Source organism: Sceloporus undulatus, chromosome 7 (genome assembly GCF_019175285.1).
Source record: "Sceloporus undulatus isolate JIND9_A2432 ecotype Alabama chromosome 7, SceUnd_v1.1, whole genome shotgun sequence".
NCBI classification, from domain to species: Eukaryota; Metazoa; Chordata; class Lepidosauria; order Squamata; family Phrynosomatidae; genus Sceloporus; species Sceloporus undulatus.
This window is the reverse complement of record NC_056528.1, coordinates 24,362,656-24,383,958: the sequence shown is the minus strand read 5'-3', so window position 1 is coordinate 24,383,958 and position 21,303 is coordinate 24,362,656. Positions and strand designations below refer to the sequence as shown.

Below are 21,303 nucleotides of genomic sequence, written 5' to 3'. Positions count from 1 at the left end.
TCTACAATATTATGACCTTACAAATTTTCCATCGATTTGTCTTGCCCACCACCATGAAACCGTGGGATTGAGGACCAGAAGTTTGTAATTAAATAAAATAAAATACGTCTGTCGCTTGCTGCTGTCACAAATGCCGCCATCAACAACCAACATGAACTTTTTTGGCCTTTGGGGGATGCCAATCTTTGCTGTCCCTGTTCCCCCCTAAATCTAACACTTTCCCTTGTTCCCCCCCCCCATTTCCTGGGGAACCTCAGACTCAGGCCAAACTCTCCTCTCGCTGCTTCTTTCTGACAGGAAGTGGATTGCGCCTAAGAGGATAAAAATACATATATATATATATATATATATATATATATATATATATATATTTCTTCTCTGGCACAAACACACTGACTTTCTCTCATAGGATTAAGGTCGCTCCAGGCTGTTCCAGCCGCTTTGCTAATCGGAGGCCATTGGGGACAAGAGCAGAGCCACGTGGCTAAAAAAGAGGCCAGAGAGGGAAGAAGGTTGGGCGGCTTTTTCCTCCATCTTCCTTCTTAGGATGGGGAAAAATAATCTTATTTCTCTTTGTCCCATGCAAGGGTAGCGGGTTGGAAAGGGATGCCAAGATGAATTCTACTTCTGTTTTCCTTTCACTCCCAAAATTTCCAGCCTTGCAAAAGCTTATAATATCATAGTTTTTTGTATGTTTATCAGGCTATGCGGCCATGTTCTAGAAGAGTTTATTCCTTATGTTTTGCCAGCATCTGTGGCTGGCATCTTCAGAGAATCTCTATATTCCATCAAACTGCAAATGCCTTAGTCTTTAATGGGTTTTTCAGGCTATCTGGCTTCAAAGAAGATGCCAGCCACAGATGCAGGTGAAACGTCAGGAATAAACTCTTCTAGAACATGGCCACATAGACCGAAATACCCACAAAAAACTATGGATGCCGGCCATGAAAGCCTTCGACTTCACTTAAAATATCAGTTTAGGATTTGGAAATCGAGTCCAGGCCACCAAAAACAAAGGTCAGCATGGCATAGTGGCTTGAGTGTTGGATTATAACCCTGGAGATCCAAGGTTCGAATCCCTGCTTGGCCATGGAAACCCATTGGGTTGCCTTGGACAACTCACACTTTCTCATTCCCAGAGTAAAGTAATGGCAAATCTCCTCTGAACCAACCTTGCCAAAAAAAGAGAGAGAAAGGTAGCTTTGCCTTTGTTGTTGTGTGCCTTTGAGTTGTTTTGGATTTATGGCCACCTTGTCGTGGGGTTTTCTTGGCAAGATTTCGCCTGAGGAGGTTTGCTGTTGCCTTCCTCTGAGGCTGAGAGATTGTCACTTGCCCCAAAGTTACCCAGTGGGTTTCATGGCTGAGCTGGGATTCGAACCCACGTCTCCAGAATAGTAGTCCAATGAGCCTTAAGTCGGAAACAACTTGAAGGCACACAACAATGGAGTGAGCAAACATAGCAAAGGGATGTCTCACAAAATGACAATTCACGGGACTCCATAGCATGGAGCCATGGCAGTTAATGCAGTGTCAAACTGTATTATTGTTGCAATGCAGATACCAAGACAGACAGAAACTGCCCACCAGATTGGATGGAGATTAAAACAAGTTTTGGCACAGAAATCTTCCGAATAACAACAACGCCAATTCTTTCTGCTCCGAGACCCTCTCAGAAAAACCCGAAATGCAGATCTTTCAAACTTTTATTCCTCTTATCTTCCAAAAAAGAGAAAAGAAAAGGTGATTATAAGGGAAGGAGGAGATCTTTCCCTAATTCCTGCCCACCCACCCAAAATGTCTGCCCTCTGGGATTAAGTAAAATGGAGCCTGAAATGTATGTCAAACAGCTGGAAGGATTGGGGAGGCACAGACAGAGGCGGCTCCAACATTTACAAGATGATGGATACGCTCCGGGTTGTCGGTCCGAACTTTAAAAGCATCGTCCCAACAGTCCCTCGAAATTGGCCGGACCTCTTGGGGAAAAAATCCCTTAAATTTCAGCTAAAATATGGAGCGGATTCATTGCTCCTGCAACTGATGGGGAGCCTGTCAAAGCGAGATCAAGGGATGTTCTCTAAAAAATAACTGGAGAATCTTAAGAGGTTGCGGACGGAGTAAACCAGACCCCCTCAAAAAAATACCTTCCCCCTTCAATAGTGACCTTTGCTTACATTCCACAATCTTAAATCTGTTCATGAGTTTCTCCAAGTTTATTCCCCAGCAGGGATATTGCCCAAGTCCTCCTGCCACCGGAGGGCGCTGTGGTTTCGGGCAGCGGAGATGGCGCACTTTGGCGTCTCATGCAAGGCGGTCTCATTTTCCCTGCCAAATGGCGTTAGTGTTTGCACTCATCCGCCTTCTCCCATTTTGCCCATGGCTTATTGCTTTCAACAGGAGACAGCGAGAGGTGAGCGGAAAATGGGGTCCGTCAATGGGACGACAAGATGGAGTCCAAAAGAATGAGGAAAAGAGACGGCGCAGTCCCGACTGATGGTGAACGTTAAAAAAATAATAATCTGCAACGCTCAAGTTTTCGTGGAAAGGCGATGATGTCAGTCAAGATGGCAGCAGCAATGATGGGGCCGTCCAGAAGCAGGACTGTGCAATGGTGCCATTGTCCAGCAACGTGGCGCAACTCCCCCATTGCGCGGAGACCATAGAGTTGGCCGTTTCGGCAACATTCATTTTTTTCTTCTTCTCGATCCCGCTATGGCGGAAAAAGACAGGGATACCTTTCAGTTGTGTTGCGCCGCCAGGTCTTGCGAGATGAACTTCCGCAGCCGCTCCAGGTACTGGCTATAGAGTTCGATGTCGTTGTGACCAGCCCCTTCCACCCAGAGGGGCTCAACCGCTTTGGGGCAGCGCTCGAAAAGGGCCAGGCCATGGGAGAAGTCAATCACCTCGTCCTCCGTCCCATGGATGAAAAGCACTGGGGAGGTGATCCGGGACACTTTGTCGATGCTACGGGAGACAAGAAGGGACAGACATGGAGGACTGGAAGTGAATGCAAGTTTGCACAGCCAATAGATGTTTAGCAGCATGCAGGAGCTACAGTGGCATCTCCACATTCACTGGGGTTAGGGGCAAAACACCCCTAGAAAAGTGGAAAAAACGCAAATTTAAAAAAAAATGCTGAAAAAATAGCTCTCACTAGTAATCTCTAGGTCCTCCAGCGCAACTCTATGCCCAAAACCTGGCAAGAGTTCACCATTAAGTTGCACTGGGAGACCTCCAAATGCTTAGAGAAGTGTTCTCTCTAGGAATCTTTAGGTCCTCCAGTGCAACTTCTGGTGGACGTTGTTGTTGTTATTATTATTATTAATAAAGTGTTGAAAATTTGCATTGACCATAGAGTCATGCTAGAGATTCCTAGAGAAAACATATTAATCAAATATGTGACTCATCAAATCCCGCAAACGTCAAAGCCGCAAATGTGGAGGGCCAACCGTAATTACAATAAGGTAGACATTTCCCAATAAAAAATTTTAACAGAATTTTAATTTTGAATTGGATAATTTCTGCAGTGCGGATGCAACCTGAAGCCTGTAATTAAAAACATTTGCAATCTATGTGAAATAAAGACCCTGCATTGGAGAGTCTTTGCATGAATTTTAAATGTTTCTTCTGCCATTTTTCTTTTATTACTCACTTTGGGAATGCGTCAAAGCAATAGGTCTTCTTGGTTTCCGGAAAGGCGACCCGCATGCCCGAAGTGAGAGGTGAGTGCAAGATGACGGCTGCGCATTCGTAACGGGAGGCCAGATCCACCGTGGGCACCGTCCCGATGCTCTGTCCATACAGGATAATATTCTCTGGGCTGATCCCATACCTGGGGTAAGACCGAGAAAAAATGAAAATAAACAAAAACCACCATGACAAATTGGACACCTTTAGTTGGAGCTGATGGCCTACGGTGCAAATACACTTGTCCTCCTATATTCGCTAGGGTTAGGGGCACAAGACCCCCATAAATAAGGAAAAACCGCAAATAAAAACACGTTTTTACCTGAGAGGACACCTCTCTAGGAATCTCTAGGTCTTCCAGTGCAACTCTGTGGTCAACGCCTGACAGACACTGGCCATTGAAACTGCATTGGAGGAGCTACAAATGCCTAGTGGAGTATTCTCTCTAGGAATCTCTAGGTTTTTCAGCGCAACTTTTAGTTAAAGTTGACCACAGAGTTGCACCGGAGGACCAAGATATTCCTAGAGAGAACATATTAATCAAACCCATGAATAATCAAATCCACAAATATCAAAGCTGCAAATATGGAGGGATGAGTGTAAACCCTTCCATAAAATCGTATAGGTGGAAGGTACCCCAATCCAACCCTAGGAATCCATAGCTAATATGCCCAACCAAAATGGGTGCCTCCAGCCTCTCCAGCACAGGGGAGTCCATCCCTTTCTAAAAATCGCTGGACCACAGAATCATAGGAGTTTATCACACAAAGGAGATCGGGAGTTTATCCCAGGAATATCCCAGAAAAATCGTGTAATAACGCAAAATGATTTCACACGTTACACAGAACCCATAGTTAAAGTGGTCACAAAGAAGCATTAACACACATCTTTTTGCTTTTGGGATTTCAGCAACCATGCATTTCCGATAACACTTTATTTGCGCAATTGCGTGTGATAATCATCCATGCAGTTACTCCCCATTTTTACTTTATTGGTGGGATGCTTTCAATGCATTTCAATCTCTCTAGCCCCAGTGTGATAAACTCCATAGAGAGGGATGGTGACCTACAAGGGTCAACAGCGCCAAAGCACTCCATCTTCACCTCTGTTTATGATTGCTGTCCAACGAAGGACAGCCTGAAGGATTCATTAAACAGTTTTTCCTGTCCAGAACATCTTGCTAAACTCAAATCAGAATTTCCTTCTCCTCCCAAACCAAATACAGGGCAACAAATGGCTCCCTTAAAGTTCGGATCTATGCCAGGAGCAGCTTCCAAGGCAATCAGTTACATAGCTTTTACCATCTTGAGCTTCTTCCTAAAACCAAATTGGAATTTCCTTCTCCTCCCAAACCAAAACATAAGTGCAGGGGGACAAAGAGCTCCTGTAAAGTTTGGACCCGTTTGACCCGCGCCTGGAGTGATTTATTGCATGGCATCCCCCCGGCCCCATCCTCACCGCGTGCGTAGGGCCTGCCAGGCGGCATCAACATCGGCGTAGAGGTTCTTCTCAGAGGGCTTTCCCGTGCTGACCCCATACCCCGAGTAGTCATATGAGAAGATGTTACAGTTGATCCGGGTCCCGAGGCTGATGTAGAAGCTGCACATCTGGCCCAAATCCACAGCATTTCCGTGTGAGAACAGCACTGTGAACCTGGAGGGGATTGCAAGAGAAGCAGCGTTATGGGATTGCGGTATGCAATGGCTGGGGAAGATGGCATTGTGGATTGTGGACAGGATGGGAATTGTAAATGACTAAGGACAGTGGGGATTGCAGTATGCAGTGGCTGGGGAGGATGAGATTGTGGTATGCAGAAGCTGGTGATAAAGGGATTGTGGATTGTGGGGATGGTGGGAATTGTAGTGCACAATGTCTAAGGGACAATAGGAATTGTGGTATGCAGAGGCTGGGATGATAGGAATTGTAGCGTTCAATGCACAATGAGCACCATGTTAGAGAATCATAGAGTGGCAAGGGCTCCCCAGTCTAACTCCACACCAGAACAGGAAAGATGGCTCGAACCCAGGCCAACCCGGTCCGGAAATGTCCAAGCGGCCTCCCTTTGGGACCCAACTCACCTGGCGCCAGGTACACAGCGGACATACATGCATCCCACACGGTTCCCTCGGCTACTCTTGGTCAGGAAGACCTCCATGGTGTCCAGCTCCCGCTGGCTATACTGGAAGTCGGCCCGGTCGGTCAAGTGGAGCTTCCAGCGGGCCATGGCTCCACTCCGGGGGGAGGTACTGCCAGAGCTCCCTGCAGGATCCGGCTCGGGGACGATGGTATACGTTGGCTCCGGGGGCAAGAAGGCCAGCTTGGCGGCTATGCGTCCAGGGCATGGCGGGCAACAGAAGAGGCAACAGAGTTCGCTCACGGAGAGGCCGTTCATGGCAGCAGGGCAATTGAAATGGGGGGGGCTTTGGGGGGGGCGGGTTTTCAAATAAAGGGTGAGGCTTAAAAGAGTCCCCCCAAAAAGCAGGGGAGCCCAGCAGTTAAAGCAACACAATAGGATGGAAGGGGATGCACAACAGCTTTATGACATCTTCATCTGGAACATGCGCGTGCGAGCTCCCCCGCATTCCGGCGCCGGGTTCAAGAATCCCAACGTGTCTCTTCCTCCTCCGGACATGGGCCCTTTTTTCTTGTCCTAAGAACCAAAAGAAAGGAGAGGAAAAAAGTAAATTTGACAAAAAAACAACAACACAATTTCAGTGGTCACATTTTGCAACTCTGAAGGGGTCTGGATTCAACTTTCACCATGCTTAGACTCTGAAGACCAGGGTTTGATTCCAACTTTGGGTATAGAAACTCACTGCGGGACCTTGGGCAAGGCACACTCTCTCAGCCTCAGAGGAAGGCCATGGCAAACCTCCTCTGAACATATCTTGCCAAGAAAACCCCATGATAGGTTTGCATTAGGATTACGCCGTAAGGATTGCCATAAATTGAAGGTGACTTGAAGGCAAACAACAGCAGCAACTATGTGCAGACCCTGAAATCTTCAAGAGAGGCCTTTGTTTCAGTCCCAATATTTGCTCAGAGGAGTGTTTGCCTGTACCTTCCTCTGAGGCTGAGAGAGTGTGACTTGCCTAAGTAAACTTCCATGGCTGAGTCAAACCGCAACGCCACGCTGGCTCCCAGTTGGGATTAACTCAATTGGATTTACTCTATTGCTGAGGCCATCTGGAGTTCAGGAACGCACCTGCTGGGATTAATGGTGGGAGAAAGGTGGGATATAAATCCTTGAAATAAATTTATAAATATATAATTTGCAAGCCTTAAGGATGTCACAGGATGCTGGGCGGCTGAGGTCGGCTCCATCGCTTGGTGTTCAGCCAAAATGGGAGATGTCAACTTCGGGGGAACATGATGGAAGGCCTTCTCTTTGGCTTGGAGAAGCGAAGAGAGACTCAAATCCAAACCAAGAGACTCAATTTACAGGAGAAGAAGTAATCCAGTTTGAGACCGCTTTAACTGCCCTGGCTCAATGCTAGGGAATTCTGGGAACTGTAGTTTTGTGAGACATTTAGCCGCCTCTGTCAAAGAGCTCCAGGGCCACAATAAACTACTACTCCCAGGATCCCCTAGCATTGAGCCAGGGCAGTTAAAGTGGTCTCGGACTGTATTATTTTGGCCTAAAATTCTTATGATCTGAGAAGCTATGGTGTGTAAAACACACAAACACAGAGACAGAAGAATAAACAAACAGAAAATGCACACCAGGCTGTTATTGTTATCATTATTATTATTATCATTATCATTATTACAGTGGGCCCTTGGTATCCGCTGGCGTTCAGTTCCAGGACCTCTTGTGGATACCAAAATCTGTAGATGTTTATTATTATTATTATTATTATTATTATTATTATTATTATTATTTCAGTGGGTCCTTGGTATCCACTTGTTTCCAGAGCCCCATATGAATCCACAGGTGCTCAAGTCCCATTAAATACAATGAGGCATTATCATCATCCTCATTATTATTATTACAGTGGGCCACTGGGATTTGGTTCCAGGACCCTTCACGGATCCCAAAATCCGTGGATACTCAAGTTGGATGAAATACAATGCACTAACATTATTATTATTATTATTACTAGTATGGATCTTTGGTATCTGCATGGGTTTGGTTTCAGGACCCTCGTGGATACCAGACTATGATAAAATCAAGGTTTGGTTTTTGGAATTTTATATCTATTTGTCAATCTATCTATTGTTTTCCCAGCCATGGATGCCTGAATCTGTGGATGCATGGATATGGCGGGCCGACTGTATAGGGCTCGGTGGGCCATAGCTCTGACCCAACTGGAGTTAGCACCAATCCTGCCACTGGCCAAGGATGATGGGAGCTGCCAGTGGTCAGGGATTGTGGGAGCTGAAATCCAAATCCCCCTGGAAGAGCAGAGTTTGGGGATCCCTGTCCCTAGACCTACGCCTGGCTGGAGGTCAGAGCAGACAAGACAAAGCAAGGTGGTCAAAGGGGGCTGAGACCAGGCATCTCAGGTTCAAAACACACCCAGACACACAGACCCCTGGTCTAGGTAGGCCTCGGAGACCTCTGCTTTACCTGGGCAGGGGCCACTCTTGAGCTGGGCATCTTGGCCCAGAGATGCTGAAGATCAGCTCCTCTTCCCTTTCTTAGAGGGATCAAAGCACACAAAGACTTTAGCCCAGAGATGCAAAAGATCAGTTCTTCTTCAAACCAAACCTTTAAACGCAAGGAAGGGGGTTGGGTGGGTTAACCCTTAAAGGGGGAGGAAGGCTCCTCAGTCAAGCCAATGCCCCTCATTTACCCCCCATTTGGGTGGTGGTGGTCCCCACACACACCTACCACTTTGGGCAGAGAAGAAGATCACCTTGGACAGAAAAGGAAGATGGAGAGGAAGATAGAGAAGCCTCTCTCTTGGGTTTCTCTCCTCTGGTCTTCTCTTCCGAAAGGTGTCAACCGAGGGATCAGGGCCTGGGGTCCCCCTTCAGCCCCCCAAGCCCTCTCCGGGCCCGATCCTCCGACCCCCGGCTTTTGCCAGGCTGCCAACGCCGGTGCCAAGGCTGCTTCTCTTTGCGCAAAGCATTACGCGCCAGGCGCTGGAGGCTCCAAAGGCAGCAGCAGCAAAAGCATCAGCTGTCCTTCCTCCTCTTTCTCTCGAGGAGGCGGATGTGACAGCAGCAGAGACACCCGCACTGGAAATGACGAAGGCAAGGAGGAGCCAAGGAGAGAGACAGGCAAACACACACAACCACACAATCACACAACCAGACCCGTGGGAAAAGTAGGAGCCATTGCAAAAGCGCAAGGGAGAGCAAGAGCAAGGACATCTCTAAAGAGCTTATCAGTGAACGAGGCACTCCCAGAGCTTGGCTCTTCAGCCCAGAGAGCCAAAGCTAACAAAATGAATGCCAACACAGAGAAATGTAAGGGCAAAAATATGAAATGCATAGATACAGGATGGGGGACCCCTGAGTTAAGGAGGCTAGCCCTGTTAAAAGTACTTGGAGGGGTGTCAAATTGAGGATGGAGCAAGCTTGTTTTCTGCTGCTCCAGAGAATAGGACACAATGGATGCAAACCCACAGGAAAAGAGATTCCATTTCAACATTAGGATGAAGTTTCTGACAGTAACAGCTGTTAGAAGAGAAGGTTAAGAGGTGATAGGATAGCCCTGTTTAAGTATTTGAAGGGGTGTCACATTGAGCAAGCTTGTTTTCTGCTGTTCCAGGGAATAGGACCCAGAGCAATGGCTGCAAGCTGCAGGAAAAGAGATTCCACCTAAACATTAGGAAAAACTTCTACATCTGGAAACCATAAAGAGTGAACAAAGAGAAGCTTAGGGAGCTAGAAATGTTTAGCCTGGAGAAGAGAAAGTTAAGAGGTGATAGCCCTGTTTAACTATTTCAAGGATTGTCTTATTGAGGATGGAGCAAGCTTGTTTTCTGCTGTTCCAGAGACAATGGATGCAAACTACAGGAATAAGATCCCAGCTCAATGTTAGGAGGAACTTCCTGACATGAAGCAGCAGGCTTGGAGTACATTGGAGTCATTTACTGGGGGTGCTTTGATGGTGTATCCCTGCATGGCAGAATGGGGTTGGATTGGATGCCCCTTGGGGTCTCTTCCAATGCAAGGTGACCAAAAGCTCTCCTTTTCCAAGACACATCCTACATTTCAGCCTTTTGCCCAGGAGGAATTTTAAAAATGTTCCCCATTTTGAGCATAAATGTATCCAACTTTTCCAATCATTCTATGATTCTGTTATTTGGAGGTCTTTAAACAGACTGGATGTCCATCGGTCAGGGGTGCTTCGATTGTGTATTCCTTCATGGAAGGGGGTTTGGAATGCATACACTTTGGAGATCTCTTCCAACCCTGGGATTCCCCAATTATACTCTTTGGCATCCTTCCCAGCCCTCCATAGAATCAGTTAGAAGAGGCTACAAGGGCCTCCGGTCCAATCCCATTTCTGCCATGCAGAAACTCCAAATCCCAGAATCCCAAGGCATTGAGTCATGGCAGTATCAAACTGCATTGATTCTGCAGTGCAAATGGTGCCAAAGACAAATGTTGGGATAGGCCACAAACCCCTTGGGTCTGATTAGATTAATTTTTACTTTTCTCTTTCACTGATGTTACTAGGGGAACACTACAGCTAGTCTGTTGTTGCATTTATTTATATCCTTCTTTTCTCCCTAAAGTGAGACTCGGGGTGCCTTACAATAGAACTATTCAGCTAATAACAAATTAATAGTGACTGAGAGAAAGGCCTCTCCTGGAGATTTACTATATTGAGGACCGCTGTTCCCTTAAGGATGGGCTGAGGAGTCTATTCCTGTGCGCTTCTGGTAACAAAAATGAACCCAGTGCATCATTTCTAGTTGGGGCAGAAAGAACGTGGTAATATAAAACAACCACACACAAGCATGGGCCTATCTGACTTTAAAAGACCCATTCATCCATCCAGGCCCAGGGCTATGGTTACTCAACAAAAGTCCATGTATTCAACCTTTTTTGAGGCTCTTCCAAACAGGGCAAATGGGTCAGGAGGTGTTTGACATTTGGTGATGAAATTTTGAAGTTTTTCAAACATCCAAAGTTAATGATGTCCCAGATCAATTCCCAGGCAGCAACTGATTTTATTTCCAACCTCACGAGTTTCTTTTTAATTCCAAGATGGAGCAGAATGAAGTTACCATCTTTTCTTCTCTCTCTTTTTAAATTTCTTCTTTTTTAGTTATAGTGCCAGAACGCCTGTTAAGGGTCACTTTTGCACTTAAATACTCTGAAGTCCAACTACAGGAACATAATCTGTTTCCCCGGCTCCATATTCTCAAGTGGAGAGGGGCTTACCTTTGGTCATCCTGAACACCTGGAAAATCCAATTTTTATGTCCGCAGACCTTCTGGGGAGGGTTGTATCTAGTGAACTTCTTTTTTTGCTAAAGGAGTGAAACTTAGCAGCAATCTTTAGCTGTCTGAACGTCTGTATCTTGGGTCTCTCAGACTCCCTGGAGCATTTTCCCACCTCCCTGGCCAAAAAAGGGAAGGATGAATTGCCTCTTTAAGAAGCCTAGCCTTCCCGGCTGAGGGATTCTGGGAAATGTAGTCCTCAAAATTCACCTTTCCAAGTTCTGGATTCCTTCAAGAAGCACCTAAGGATGCGCACAACCAGAAATAGCTATAGACGAATCTTACCAGCAAGTTAACTCCCAAAGCAATCAGATAATGAGATTTTTAACCACTGGGATCAGTTAAAAAATAAATTACAGGCTGCAATCTGGAAGCAAGTTAATGATGGTCAGGATTTTTGGATCGGATCAAGGGAACGGGTGTCAGGGAAGACTGAGGAAACACAGCAGACAAGTTAAAAATATATCATTTTTAAAAATTATTGTTGAGAAACCAAAAGAGTCACAATCTCCAAAAATGCTTCCAAGTAGAGACTCAATTCCAACGACAGCGGCAATGGTCCTATTTGTATGAATTTGCCTTGTGCTTTGGCAGGAAAGTGAAGTTGACAGGGACAGGACCGAGGAGCATCTCACTGCATGGAGAAAAGGACAGAGAAAGGAAGAGAGAGACAGGGAAAAGTTAGATCCATATCAGTTTAAATCAGTTTAAAAAGAAATATGGGAACTAAGGCTAAAGGGTTTCCTTTTTAAATGTCAGCTGATGGTTGGAAGGGAAGAGTGGCTAGATAACATCCAAGGAGACTTCAGTGTAACTGGGTTGGAGGCAAGGGGACCATAGAAAAATTCAGGATGTTAAGGAAGAATTTCAACTCCAGACATTTCAGCAATTTCAAGTAGGTATGTACAGACCATCCGGCCCAAATACCCTAAAAAGGCAGCAAATTCCCTTTGATCTTAGAAACTAAGTAGGGCCAGGCATGGTTAGTACTTTGATGGAAGACCGCCAACAAACTGCGGGTGCCGTAGGCAGTATTTCAGAGGAAAGAACTAGCAGAACTACCTCTTGGGATTTGTTGCCTAAGAAAACCTTATGAAATTTATGAGGTCACCATAAGTCAATAGGTGACTTATGTACAGGTCTATAGAGCACCTATAGACATGCGGTTCCTTGGTTTTTTTCTGTGCTGGCCAAAATAGTGCCATTTTGGGCCACAGGAAAGTCAAGAGTGTATCCACACTTTTGAGATGGAAAAAAAAAAAACTCCTAGAGTCAATAACTTTTACCTGATCTTAATCCAGTCCCCCACATTTTGGCTTGCCATGAGGGTCTCCATGTAGTCTCGCCCCATGTAATACGGGGGTCTCTCATTGATCCTCTGAGGCAGGCGCTCCAGTAAACCGGCTGGAATGTACCTAACCAATGTCAGAGAAGGCAGAAAAATGATACAATACCATCATGATTTGAGTAATAAGAATAAATCATTCACTTCATTCAGATACCCTACCTCTTCTCCCCAACAAAAAGAAACACAAGTAAAACTACCTAGATAGTTTTATCCACAGATAAACTTTTAACCATCCCTGGCTCAAAAATATTCCAAAAGAAAAAAAACCACCTTAATTTTGCCATTTTACGTAAGGGACACCAATTTTACTACCCCGTTGTTCATCATGGTAGTTGAGCATCCAGGGGTTTAGCAGGAGCTGTTACCTGCAAAGAAAGGAGAGCCATTCCAGCATGAACTTCCGGGTCTTCTCCACGCCTTGCGTGTCCGACCCCCAGTGCTCCAGGCCATAGTTGGTGTAGTCCTTAAGGATCTCAAACCGCTCAGAGGATGAGATGTCCCAGTGGCGCCGCTCCTTGATTTCAGTGAAAATCCAAGGCTTGATCAGTGCCCCTCTGAGGACAAGAACAACAAATAAGCCTGAGCTAAACACCCTAAATGAGCCATCGTAGCACAGTATTTGAGTGCCGACTATGAACCTGGAGACTAGGGCTGGATTCCCAGCTTGGCCATGAAACCCACTGGGTGACCTTGGGTAAGTCACACTCTCTCAGCCTCAGGGAAAGGCAATGGCAAACCTCCTCTGGAACAAACCCTGAGAAAGAAAAGCCCATGACAGGTTCACCTTATGATCCCCTTAAGTCAGAAATGACTTGTTGCACACAACAACAACTACCCTAAATACACTTTGATTTGTGCCCAATAACAAATCAGTGGGACTTTGGGAGGAAGGGAATTGTATGATTCCTGCAACCCTCCCATTAATCTGTTCCTTTCCAAAACTGGAATGTTAAACTACATGGAGAAAGCTTTCATCTAGTCCTCTGAAACTGCTTTCTCAGGAAGACTATCTTTCCATAAGCAGGTAAATTTCTAACAAGAGGCTGAAAGAAAGAAGAGGCACTTGCCTGGCGATCATAATCCCCGAAACGCCAGTTTTCATGGCTCGATCGGCATCGTCAAAAGAGAAGATATCCCCATTCCCTGGGCCAGAAAGAAGCGAAGAAGTAAAGGATGGGTGGGGTTCAGAAGGGAAATGTTACCACTTGAGTTATCAAAATAATACTTCAGATACCACAAAGGAAGGTGTGATTTCTGCTAGTCCTGTAAACTCTGGACAGGTTGTGTCTAAAATTTTCATCTCTATCCTGCATCAAAAGTTAAACCTTTTAAAGGTAAATTGATCTGAGAAAGAAGAAAGTACAAGAACAGATCAGTAGAGGTGAAGAGCTTCACAAAGGGAAACTAAATGTTCTTGTTTGAACCAACTCTCCTAAATCTTCCACAAACACATTCAAAAATTAGCAAGGTTTGTCCTGGTTAGAAAGGATTTTTCCAGTATTTTAAGAGAGCTGGAGATTTACATTTGGATGATTCTGGATTCTGCACGTGCAAATGTAACAATGGTATGCTATTTACTCACAAATTTGTCTGTATTAATTAGTTCTTTAGGTGCCGTTATTTCATAAGTCAGTTTATCCAAGTGAGAAGCAAAAGCAGATGGGCTGGAACTGGCTGAACAGAAATGAAGAAAAGCAAACCCTGCAAACAACCTACCGAAAAGAGGCATTGGACTGGCGATTTTGGCACACTCCGAGATGTATTCCCAGTCTGCCACCTTTGTGTACCTCTGCTCTCTTGACCGGCCGTGAAGCTAACAGTGAAACAGAAGGAAAAGAAGACATTTTGTGGTTGGTTGGGCTAGGGCAGGGAAAAGAGAGTTAGGACAATGGAGACAAAGACAAAGCGAAGGAAACTCATTGGATGGTTCCTATCTCTTGCAACCTAACCTACCTTGCAGGGCTGTGTGCTGATAAAAGTTGGAATGAGTAAAAGTCTCCTTGCAGTCACTGCATTGGAGGATGTAAAATGTAGCTAGGAAAACAGCTCTCTTATCCAGCTAGGAAAAGGCACTATCTCTCTGGTATACAGAGAATCAGGAATAATTCCATAAGGAATCTGAACATGAAGGCTTGAGAAACTGGAATTGACTCTTCCTCCTACAAATATGGACAAAACAAGGTGGTTTACCGTGACCAAAGCTGCCCCCCATTCCCGGAGGTTGGGGATGATCTTATGAGCCAAGTTGGTCTTCTCTTGCACACCAGTTCTGATCTTGACGGTCAACGGCGCATCCAATACCTGGCACGGAAAGAGGAGAAGACTATAAGGAGAGGATAAGACTCAGAGAACAAACATAGTGTAGTAGTTTGAGTGATGGACTGGGACTCTGGGAGATCAGGGTTCAAACCATTGCTCAGCCACAGATACCTACTGGGTAAGCTCGGCCAGGTTCCACTTTTTCCCACATGGGAATTGTGGGAGTGCAAAATCTTAGTGCCATAAAAACCCTGCCTGTGATTACTAATGCATTCCCTTTTTGGCATGTGCACCCCATGTGCTGAGAGACATGGGGTCAGAGCAGCGATAGACAGGATGGGAAGAAAAGGGTGGGACCACACTTGGAGAAATCCCTGCCCCTCAAAACGTACATAATTCATGCCTTGGACTATCTGTTCGAACTTGTTTGTGCGGGTCATTAAAGCACAGCCGCCACCCTAGGAAGAAAAAGAAGAGAATGGTAGTGAAAGGGTAGCATACGGTCCTCTGGCATTATCTTTTCTATCCCACCAAAAAAGTCCTTAGCAATCAAATTTATCCCTCAGGATGGGAAAACAGTTCCATGATCTCCTTATCCTTTGTAGACCTGATGCACCTTGAGGTACTTGCTTTCCTTTCATTCTTTACAGATGGGTGGCACTAAATAAATAGAAACTTTTTACAGACCAGGCAGCTTTATGGATGCAAGGAACTGACTACCTTGTTATATATGAGGTCAATGGGGCAACCAACATTAATGTCTACGAAATCCACCTCGATGGTCCGGTTGAGAAGCTCTGCACACTTGGTCATGGTGTCTGGAAATGCTCCTTCCAACTGTAGACAGATATCATCATCATCATCATCATTTTATTTAGTGCCATCAACGTACATGGCATTTTACAAGTGAAACAACAGCAAAAAACAGTCCTCTGCCAAAGGCATACAATCTAATACATACAAACATACATATACATACATACATACATACATAAATACATAGGGAAAGGAAGGAGTACAGTGGGCCCTTTGGTTCCGGGACCCACCATGGAAACTAGAATCAATGGATGTTCAAGTCTAATTAAATACAATGGCCCAGTAAAATGGTGTCCCTTATATAAAATGGTAAAACCAAATGTTTGCTTTTTGAAATTTATATTAAATTAAATTTATATAGATTTATATATTATACAGTGGTACCTCGGGTTACGAAATTAATTCGTTCCGCCGCCGCGTTCGTAACCCGAAAGATTTCGCAACCCGAAAAAGCCATAGGCGCTAATGGGGAAAAGCCGCGATTCCGTGCGAAAAAGCGCCGAAAAGCACCAAAAAATTTTTCGTAACCCAAAATAACCTTCGTAACCCGGAACAGTTTTTTCCTATGGATTTTTTTCGTAACCCGGAAATTTCGTAAGGCGGTGCTTTCGTATCCCGGGGTACCACTGTATAGTGTCATGCCTCCAGAGCATCTTTGATGCTCTTGAGACATATATTTAGTTGAGATTATATTAGCTTTTCTAGGTATTAGTTTAGAAGGGGAAATAGAGCTTTTTGACACTGTGCGGTCCAGAGAGGGTCCCAAGGAGAGAAAACTGGCCCCCAGACCCACTGAGGTCGCCCACCCATGCTTTACCTGGACACCAAAAAGATCTTCAGTGTGGTGCCGTTTCAGTAAAGCCCACTCAGATGACTGTCCCTGGAGCAAATTCGTACATACAGCCATCTCTCCACAGGTGACATCTGCTCCGTAGCGCTTACAGATTCTCCGAAAAGGGAGGTTGCCGCACTGAATGCCACAGAAAGGAAGGGGGGGGGGGGGGAAGGACAGCATGGTCAAGTCAGACTTATCCAATAGTTCACAGCTCCTTATCACAAAGCTTTTCTTGGCAAGCTTTGTTCATAGGGGGTTTGCCTTTGCCTCTCTCTGAGACTGAGAACTTGCCTAAGGTCACCCAGTGGGTTTCCAGAGTCCTAGTCCAACACTCAAACCACTACCCCGCTGCCTCTCTTCCATATACTTACCGTTGTTAAAGGAGCCAAATAAAGCTTGCTATTGAGATCCAGCTGGAAGACAGAAGTGGAAACAGAAGAGAGAAAACTGAGGGATAAAAGTGGTATTAGAAGCTTTGTGTGGTATTATGAACTATCCCTGCTATGCGGGCAGGGATTTTTTGGAAGTTGTAGTCCAAAATACCTTTTCAAAGCTCTGCAGTTACTCAATGTCTGACATCATCATCCATGTCAATATCATGCTTTTTATCCCAAAATCATCTAACAAACTGAAACAAATACCATATAGCTACAAACAAACAAAAGACTAACATGTAAAATGTAACCATACAGTCAACAATGTTAAAAACAAATTAAAACACACAACTGAAAACAATAATAACTTTAAGGAAGTTAATTTTAAAGCAGTTAAAAGGAAGATACAGGGAGGATAAACGGCCTTCTCTCCCTGAGCAATTGCCCACCCAATTTGCACTGGGTACCTTTCGCTTCTCACATGGTCTCAGCTTCACAACATCTTCATCTGTCACAGTGCCGGATGTTTTGAGAATTGGTTGCTCCGGCACTGCCAGATTATCTGAATCTTCCGTAGTTAACAACGAGGCCTTTTCGTTCTGCGATGAAAGGGTGACGTCCGGCACTTCCACGTCCGCAGGGTTGAGATCCACACTTTCTTTGGATGAAGTACAGTTTGGCGTCCCTGTCTCTCTCACAGAAGCTTTGCTCCCGGATCCAGCTGCGCGGCTGGTCTTGCCAAGGCGGCGAAGATATTCCTGAGACTTGTCAAAGGGGAATTTCTTCTTCCGCAGTTGTTGTTGAAGCTCTTTGCTCAGGCCGTTCTTCACCACTGCCTTCCCCTCCCACTGTTTTTGGAGGTTTGTGTCAATGATGTTCTTGAGATCCTCCCCAAAATGGCAGCTGGCAAACCGGCAAGTGACCCCATAGATGCACTTGCCAAAGGTTTTGAAGAGCACGCAGCTGTCTCCGAGGTCTGGGGCCTTTGTGGCCATGTATTCTTTGACATCGTGGAGGAAGCGGCACCGTGAGCCAAAGAAACATTTGTCTGTGCGTTCCTTCAAGGGGAGAGAAAAGTGTTGTTGTTGGCCAGGGGTGGAGACTTTGTGGTTCTCTGGACCTTACTTTTCAGGCCTCAGAAGTCCCCCACCAGTCCTCCCAAGACTTCCCAAATCATCCCATTAAAAACAATTGTTTTGGCATGATTTGGAAAGTAGTTTTTCATCAAACACTCTCATCCTATAACAATTTTGCCTCCCAACTGTGTAGAAAGTACCTCAAACATGAAAACATCCAAAAGTATTCACTCCCACAAGTACCCCAGAACCCTGGTACAAGCATCCTACACCTCCATTTTCCTCTGCAGCCCCTCTCAAAATGGCAACAGGAAGGGATGCCACCATTTTGAGAGGGACTGGAGAGGAAAACAGAGGCATTTGAGACTGTGTAAGTGGGATGGCCAAGTGTTGAGGCCCATAAGAGGTTTGTGGGGTTCACTGACCCCTGGCACCCACATCCTGCTGTAGAGGAGCAGAGGGGACAACTGCCATGGAAAATTGGAGAGCTGCCCCCCATGAACCACCAAAAACTAGAAAAGGAAACAGATTCCTACTGTATCATGTCTTATTGCATAAGGAACACAGAACACCAAGACTGGATCCCTACATTTTCAGAGGGGCCACAAAAATTATCTCTGAGGGCCACGCGTGACCCAAAAGTCACACTTTTCACCACCTTCTGCTGTACCTGGACAACTGAGGGGCACAGCCGGTTCTTCTCATAGTTAGCAGGCTTCATACACGGGCGGCTCTTGTTCTGGCCCCGGGCCCTCTTCCGTTCTTCCTTGTTTTTATTTTCATTTCCTGCTTCCGACAGATTTTCTTCTTGGTCTCCATCTTCCTCCAGCTTCTGAAGCTTGGCAGGAGGAGGTTCGCTTTGGTCACCACCAGCTTTCTTCTCTGGCTCATCCTTCTCACCATCTTCGCCGCTCTGCTGTTTTCCTTCCCGGTCAAGGTAGGCATGAAACTCTTCTTTCGTAGAAAGGTATCTAGAGGAGAAAGAAAAAAATTACAGTAGTTGTTCAACATTATTTTGGGGGGAAATGCTACCATGGAGATGGGTAAAGGGTTTAAGAAGCCTACACATCACTACACTTTCCATGCTGCGTTCATCTTTCTTTTAAAGAGCCAGTGTGGTCACAGCGATTCCCAAACTCTGCCTTGAGGCATTTTGGGCTTCGGCTCCCAGAATCCCAGACCATTGGCCAAAACGGCTGAGGCTTCTGGGAGCTGAAGTCCAAAACACCTGGAGGATCAGAGTTTGGGAATCACTGCGTGGTTTGACTGTTGGACTAGGACTATGGGAGAGCAAGGTTCGAATCACCACTCAGCCATGGAAACCCACTGGATGCCCTTGAGCTTCAAAGGAAGGCAATGGCAGCAAACTCCCAGTCTACAATTCTTGGCTTAGAAAACCTGGACTGTCGCTGGACAATTTGGGGCAGTTGCAGGATATGGATTAATGGGGACCAGCCACCGATGAAGCCTACTATGAGTGTCTTCTAGGGAGCCCCGTCTTCTCATGATGTGTCCAAAGTATGCAGAGGTCAAGCTTGATTTGCTCCAGGATCCCTTTATTTGTCTTTTTTGGCAGTCCAGGATATCCGCAGAATTCTTCCTCAGCCCCAGATTTGAAATGAATGGATTCCTTTCCTTCTCCGTCTTCCATCTTTCACAGCCATCCGTAAAAATGGGAAATACGATCGCCTGGATGACTCTGACTTTGGTAGACAATGTTTCCTATCAGTGAACATATAGGGAAATATAGCTCTGAGGGTCTTCCTAGAAGACAATGCGCTGGCTGGGGGATTCTGGGAATTACAGTCTGAGAATGAACTTTCCCTCTGTATTAAATGCAGAAGAACCATACACAGAAATGGGAATTAGGATAGACTGGGTGACTCTGACTTTGAAGCACAGCTCTAGGGCTCTTACTAGGCAACGGTTTGGCTTAGCTAGGGGATTCTGGGAACTGTAGTCCAAAATAAAGGAACACTCTCTCTTTGCGCACAAAATCATGCATCAATGGGAAATGCATAGACGATCCTAAGTTTGGCATTCAGTGATGCTTTGCAACAACAACAATAATAGCAACAATGTTAATAATAATAAATGGGAGAGGATGGAAAGCTTGTGGTTCTTTTGGGAGAAGCAAGTGGGGGGGGCTCCTCGATACTCACTGGGCTCTGATGGGGGCCACCCCACTGGCCTCCATGGCAGGGAGGGCTTTCTGAGGCTGAGACTCTGTTCACTTCCCACGAGGCTGGAAAGGGCATGAGAACATAGACAGCGGCGGCGGCTAGAGCGTCCCCAGCACAAGCACTTCCTGCCCACACCGGAAACGCTCTTGCCGCTTCTCTATTGCACTGGCCTCTTGTTCTCTAAAGGGGTGACCATAGAGTTGGAGGGCTAGAGCGCCCGTGGGCCTTTCTAGCCCCTCACCTCTACGGAGAAGGCTAAGGAGGGGAGGGGCGTGGCTACGACGGGCGGAGCTTTGGAAATGGGCGGGGCCTTACAATGGGCGGGAAGGTGCCTCTAATCACTTTTCTGAGGGGAAATTTCTGAGGGGCGAAATTGTAAAGCAAGCCATGTTAAATAAAACACACCAATTTTATATATATATATATATACACACACACACATATAATTGTATGTAAATACACCTGTAGCTACACACTCTCTCTCTCTATACACACACACACACACACACACATATATATATACATAGATAAACCCACTGGGTGACCTTGGTCCAGTCACACTCTCTCAGCCTCAAAAACTGAATAAACCTTGCCAAGGAAACTCCACGACAGGAGTCACAAGCTGTAAAAATACAGTAAGAAAATACACATATATCACGCCGTGTGTGTTTTCGCAGACGTCTATTCTTTGACATCAACATTGACCCTACAGCAACCCTAAAAAATCCATACACAATACATATTATAATAAATGTCATTTTATTCAAATAGCGTGTGCTTATTAACTCTGTTGGGTGCGTTCAAGACATTTCCGACTTAAGGCAACCCTAACCACAGATACATATACAGTCGGCCCTCCTTATTTACGGATGTTTCACTCACGGATTCAAGCATCCACAGCTTGAAAATATTCCAAAACTAAATAAATACCACATAGCAAACCTTGGTTGTTTCATTTTATATAAGGGACACCATTTTACTATGCCACTGTAATTCATGGGACTTGAGCATCCATGGATTCTGTTATCCTCAAGGGGTCCTGGAACCAAACCCCAGTGAATAACAAGGGCCCACTGTATAGCATTGCATGCACACAAATGTATATATAATATGTATATACTGTATAGTTAGAATAGCCTACTTTGATTCAAGAGTGTGTTTTTATTAACCGTTGTGTGCCTTCAAGTCGTCATGTAAAGAGAAAATAGGACATTTAGGTAGGACATCTAGGACATTTATATTACCTAGATAAGTTAGCTGAATAAATGTATTAGAAGCCATGATTCTGGGTTGGTATAAAAAGAGGAACCAATTTCTATAGGAGG

At 45.4% G+C, this 21,303-nt stretch overlaps 2 protein-coding genes across 3 annotated transcripts; both read right to left on the bottom strand.

Moving 5' to 3' along the window:
* Positions 1-1,687: 1,687 nt before the first annotated feature.
* On the bottom strand, positions 1,688-8,880 carry ABHD17A (abhydrolase domain containing 17A, depalmitoylase). 2 transcript variants are annotated; one of them, XM_042479976.1, is made up of 5 exons: positions 8,519-8,880; positions 5,763-6,334; positions 5,143-5,337; positions 3,650-3,829; positions 1,688-2,961 (listed from the first exon to the last, which is right to left on the bottom strand). In XM_042479976.1, the coding sequence occupies exons 2-5, from the start codon at positions 6,074-6,076 to the stop codon at positions 2,736-2,738; spliced, it is 915 nt and encodes a 304-aa protein (XP_042335910.1). In that variant the 5' UTR covers positions 6,077-6,334; positions 8,519-8,880; the 3' UTR covers positions 1,688-2,735. The 2 variants fall into 2 exon arrangements, with proteins under 2 accessions (XP_042335910.1, XP_042335911.1); XM_042479977.1 differs by having other exon boundaries at positions 8,544-8,880.
* Positions 8,881-11,552: 2,672 nt separating this feature from the next.
* DUS3L (dihydrouridine synthase 3 like) lies at positions 11,553-20,113 on the bottom strand. The gene is made up of 13 exons (XM_042479926.1): positions 19,958-20,113; positions 18,466-18,766; positions 17,187-17,777; positions 16,717-16,758; positions 16,328-16,480; positions 15,415-15,531; positions 15,087-15,152; positions 14,626-14,736; positions 14,152-14,248; positions 13,503-13,578; positions 12,801-12,989; positions 12,374-12,502; positions 11,553-11,721 (listed from the first exon to the last, which is right to left on the bottom strand). The coding sequence occupies exons 1-13, from the start codon at positions 19,990-19,992 to the stop codon at positions 11,649-11,651; spliced, it is 1,980 nt and encodes a 659-aa protein (XP_042335860.1). The 5' UTR covers positions 19,993-20,113; the 3' UTR covers positions 11,553-11,648.
* Between the last annotated feature and the right edge of the window lie 1,190 nt (positions 20,114-21,303).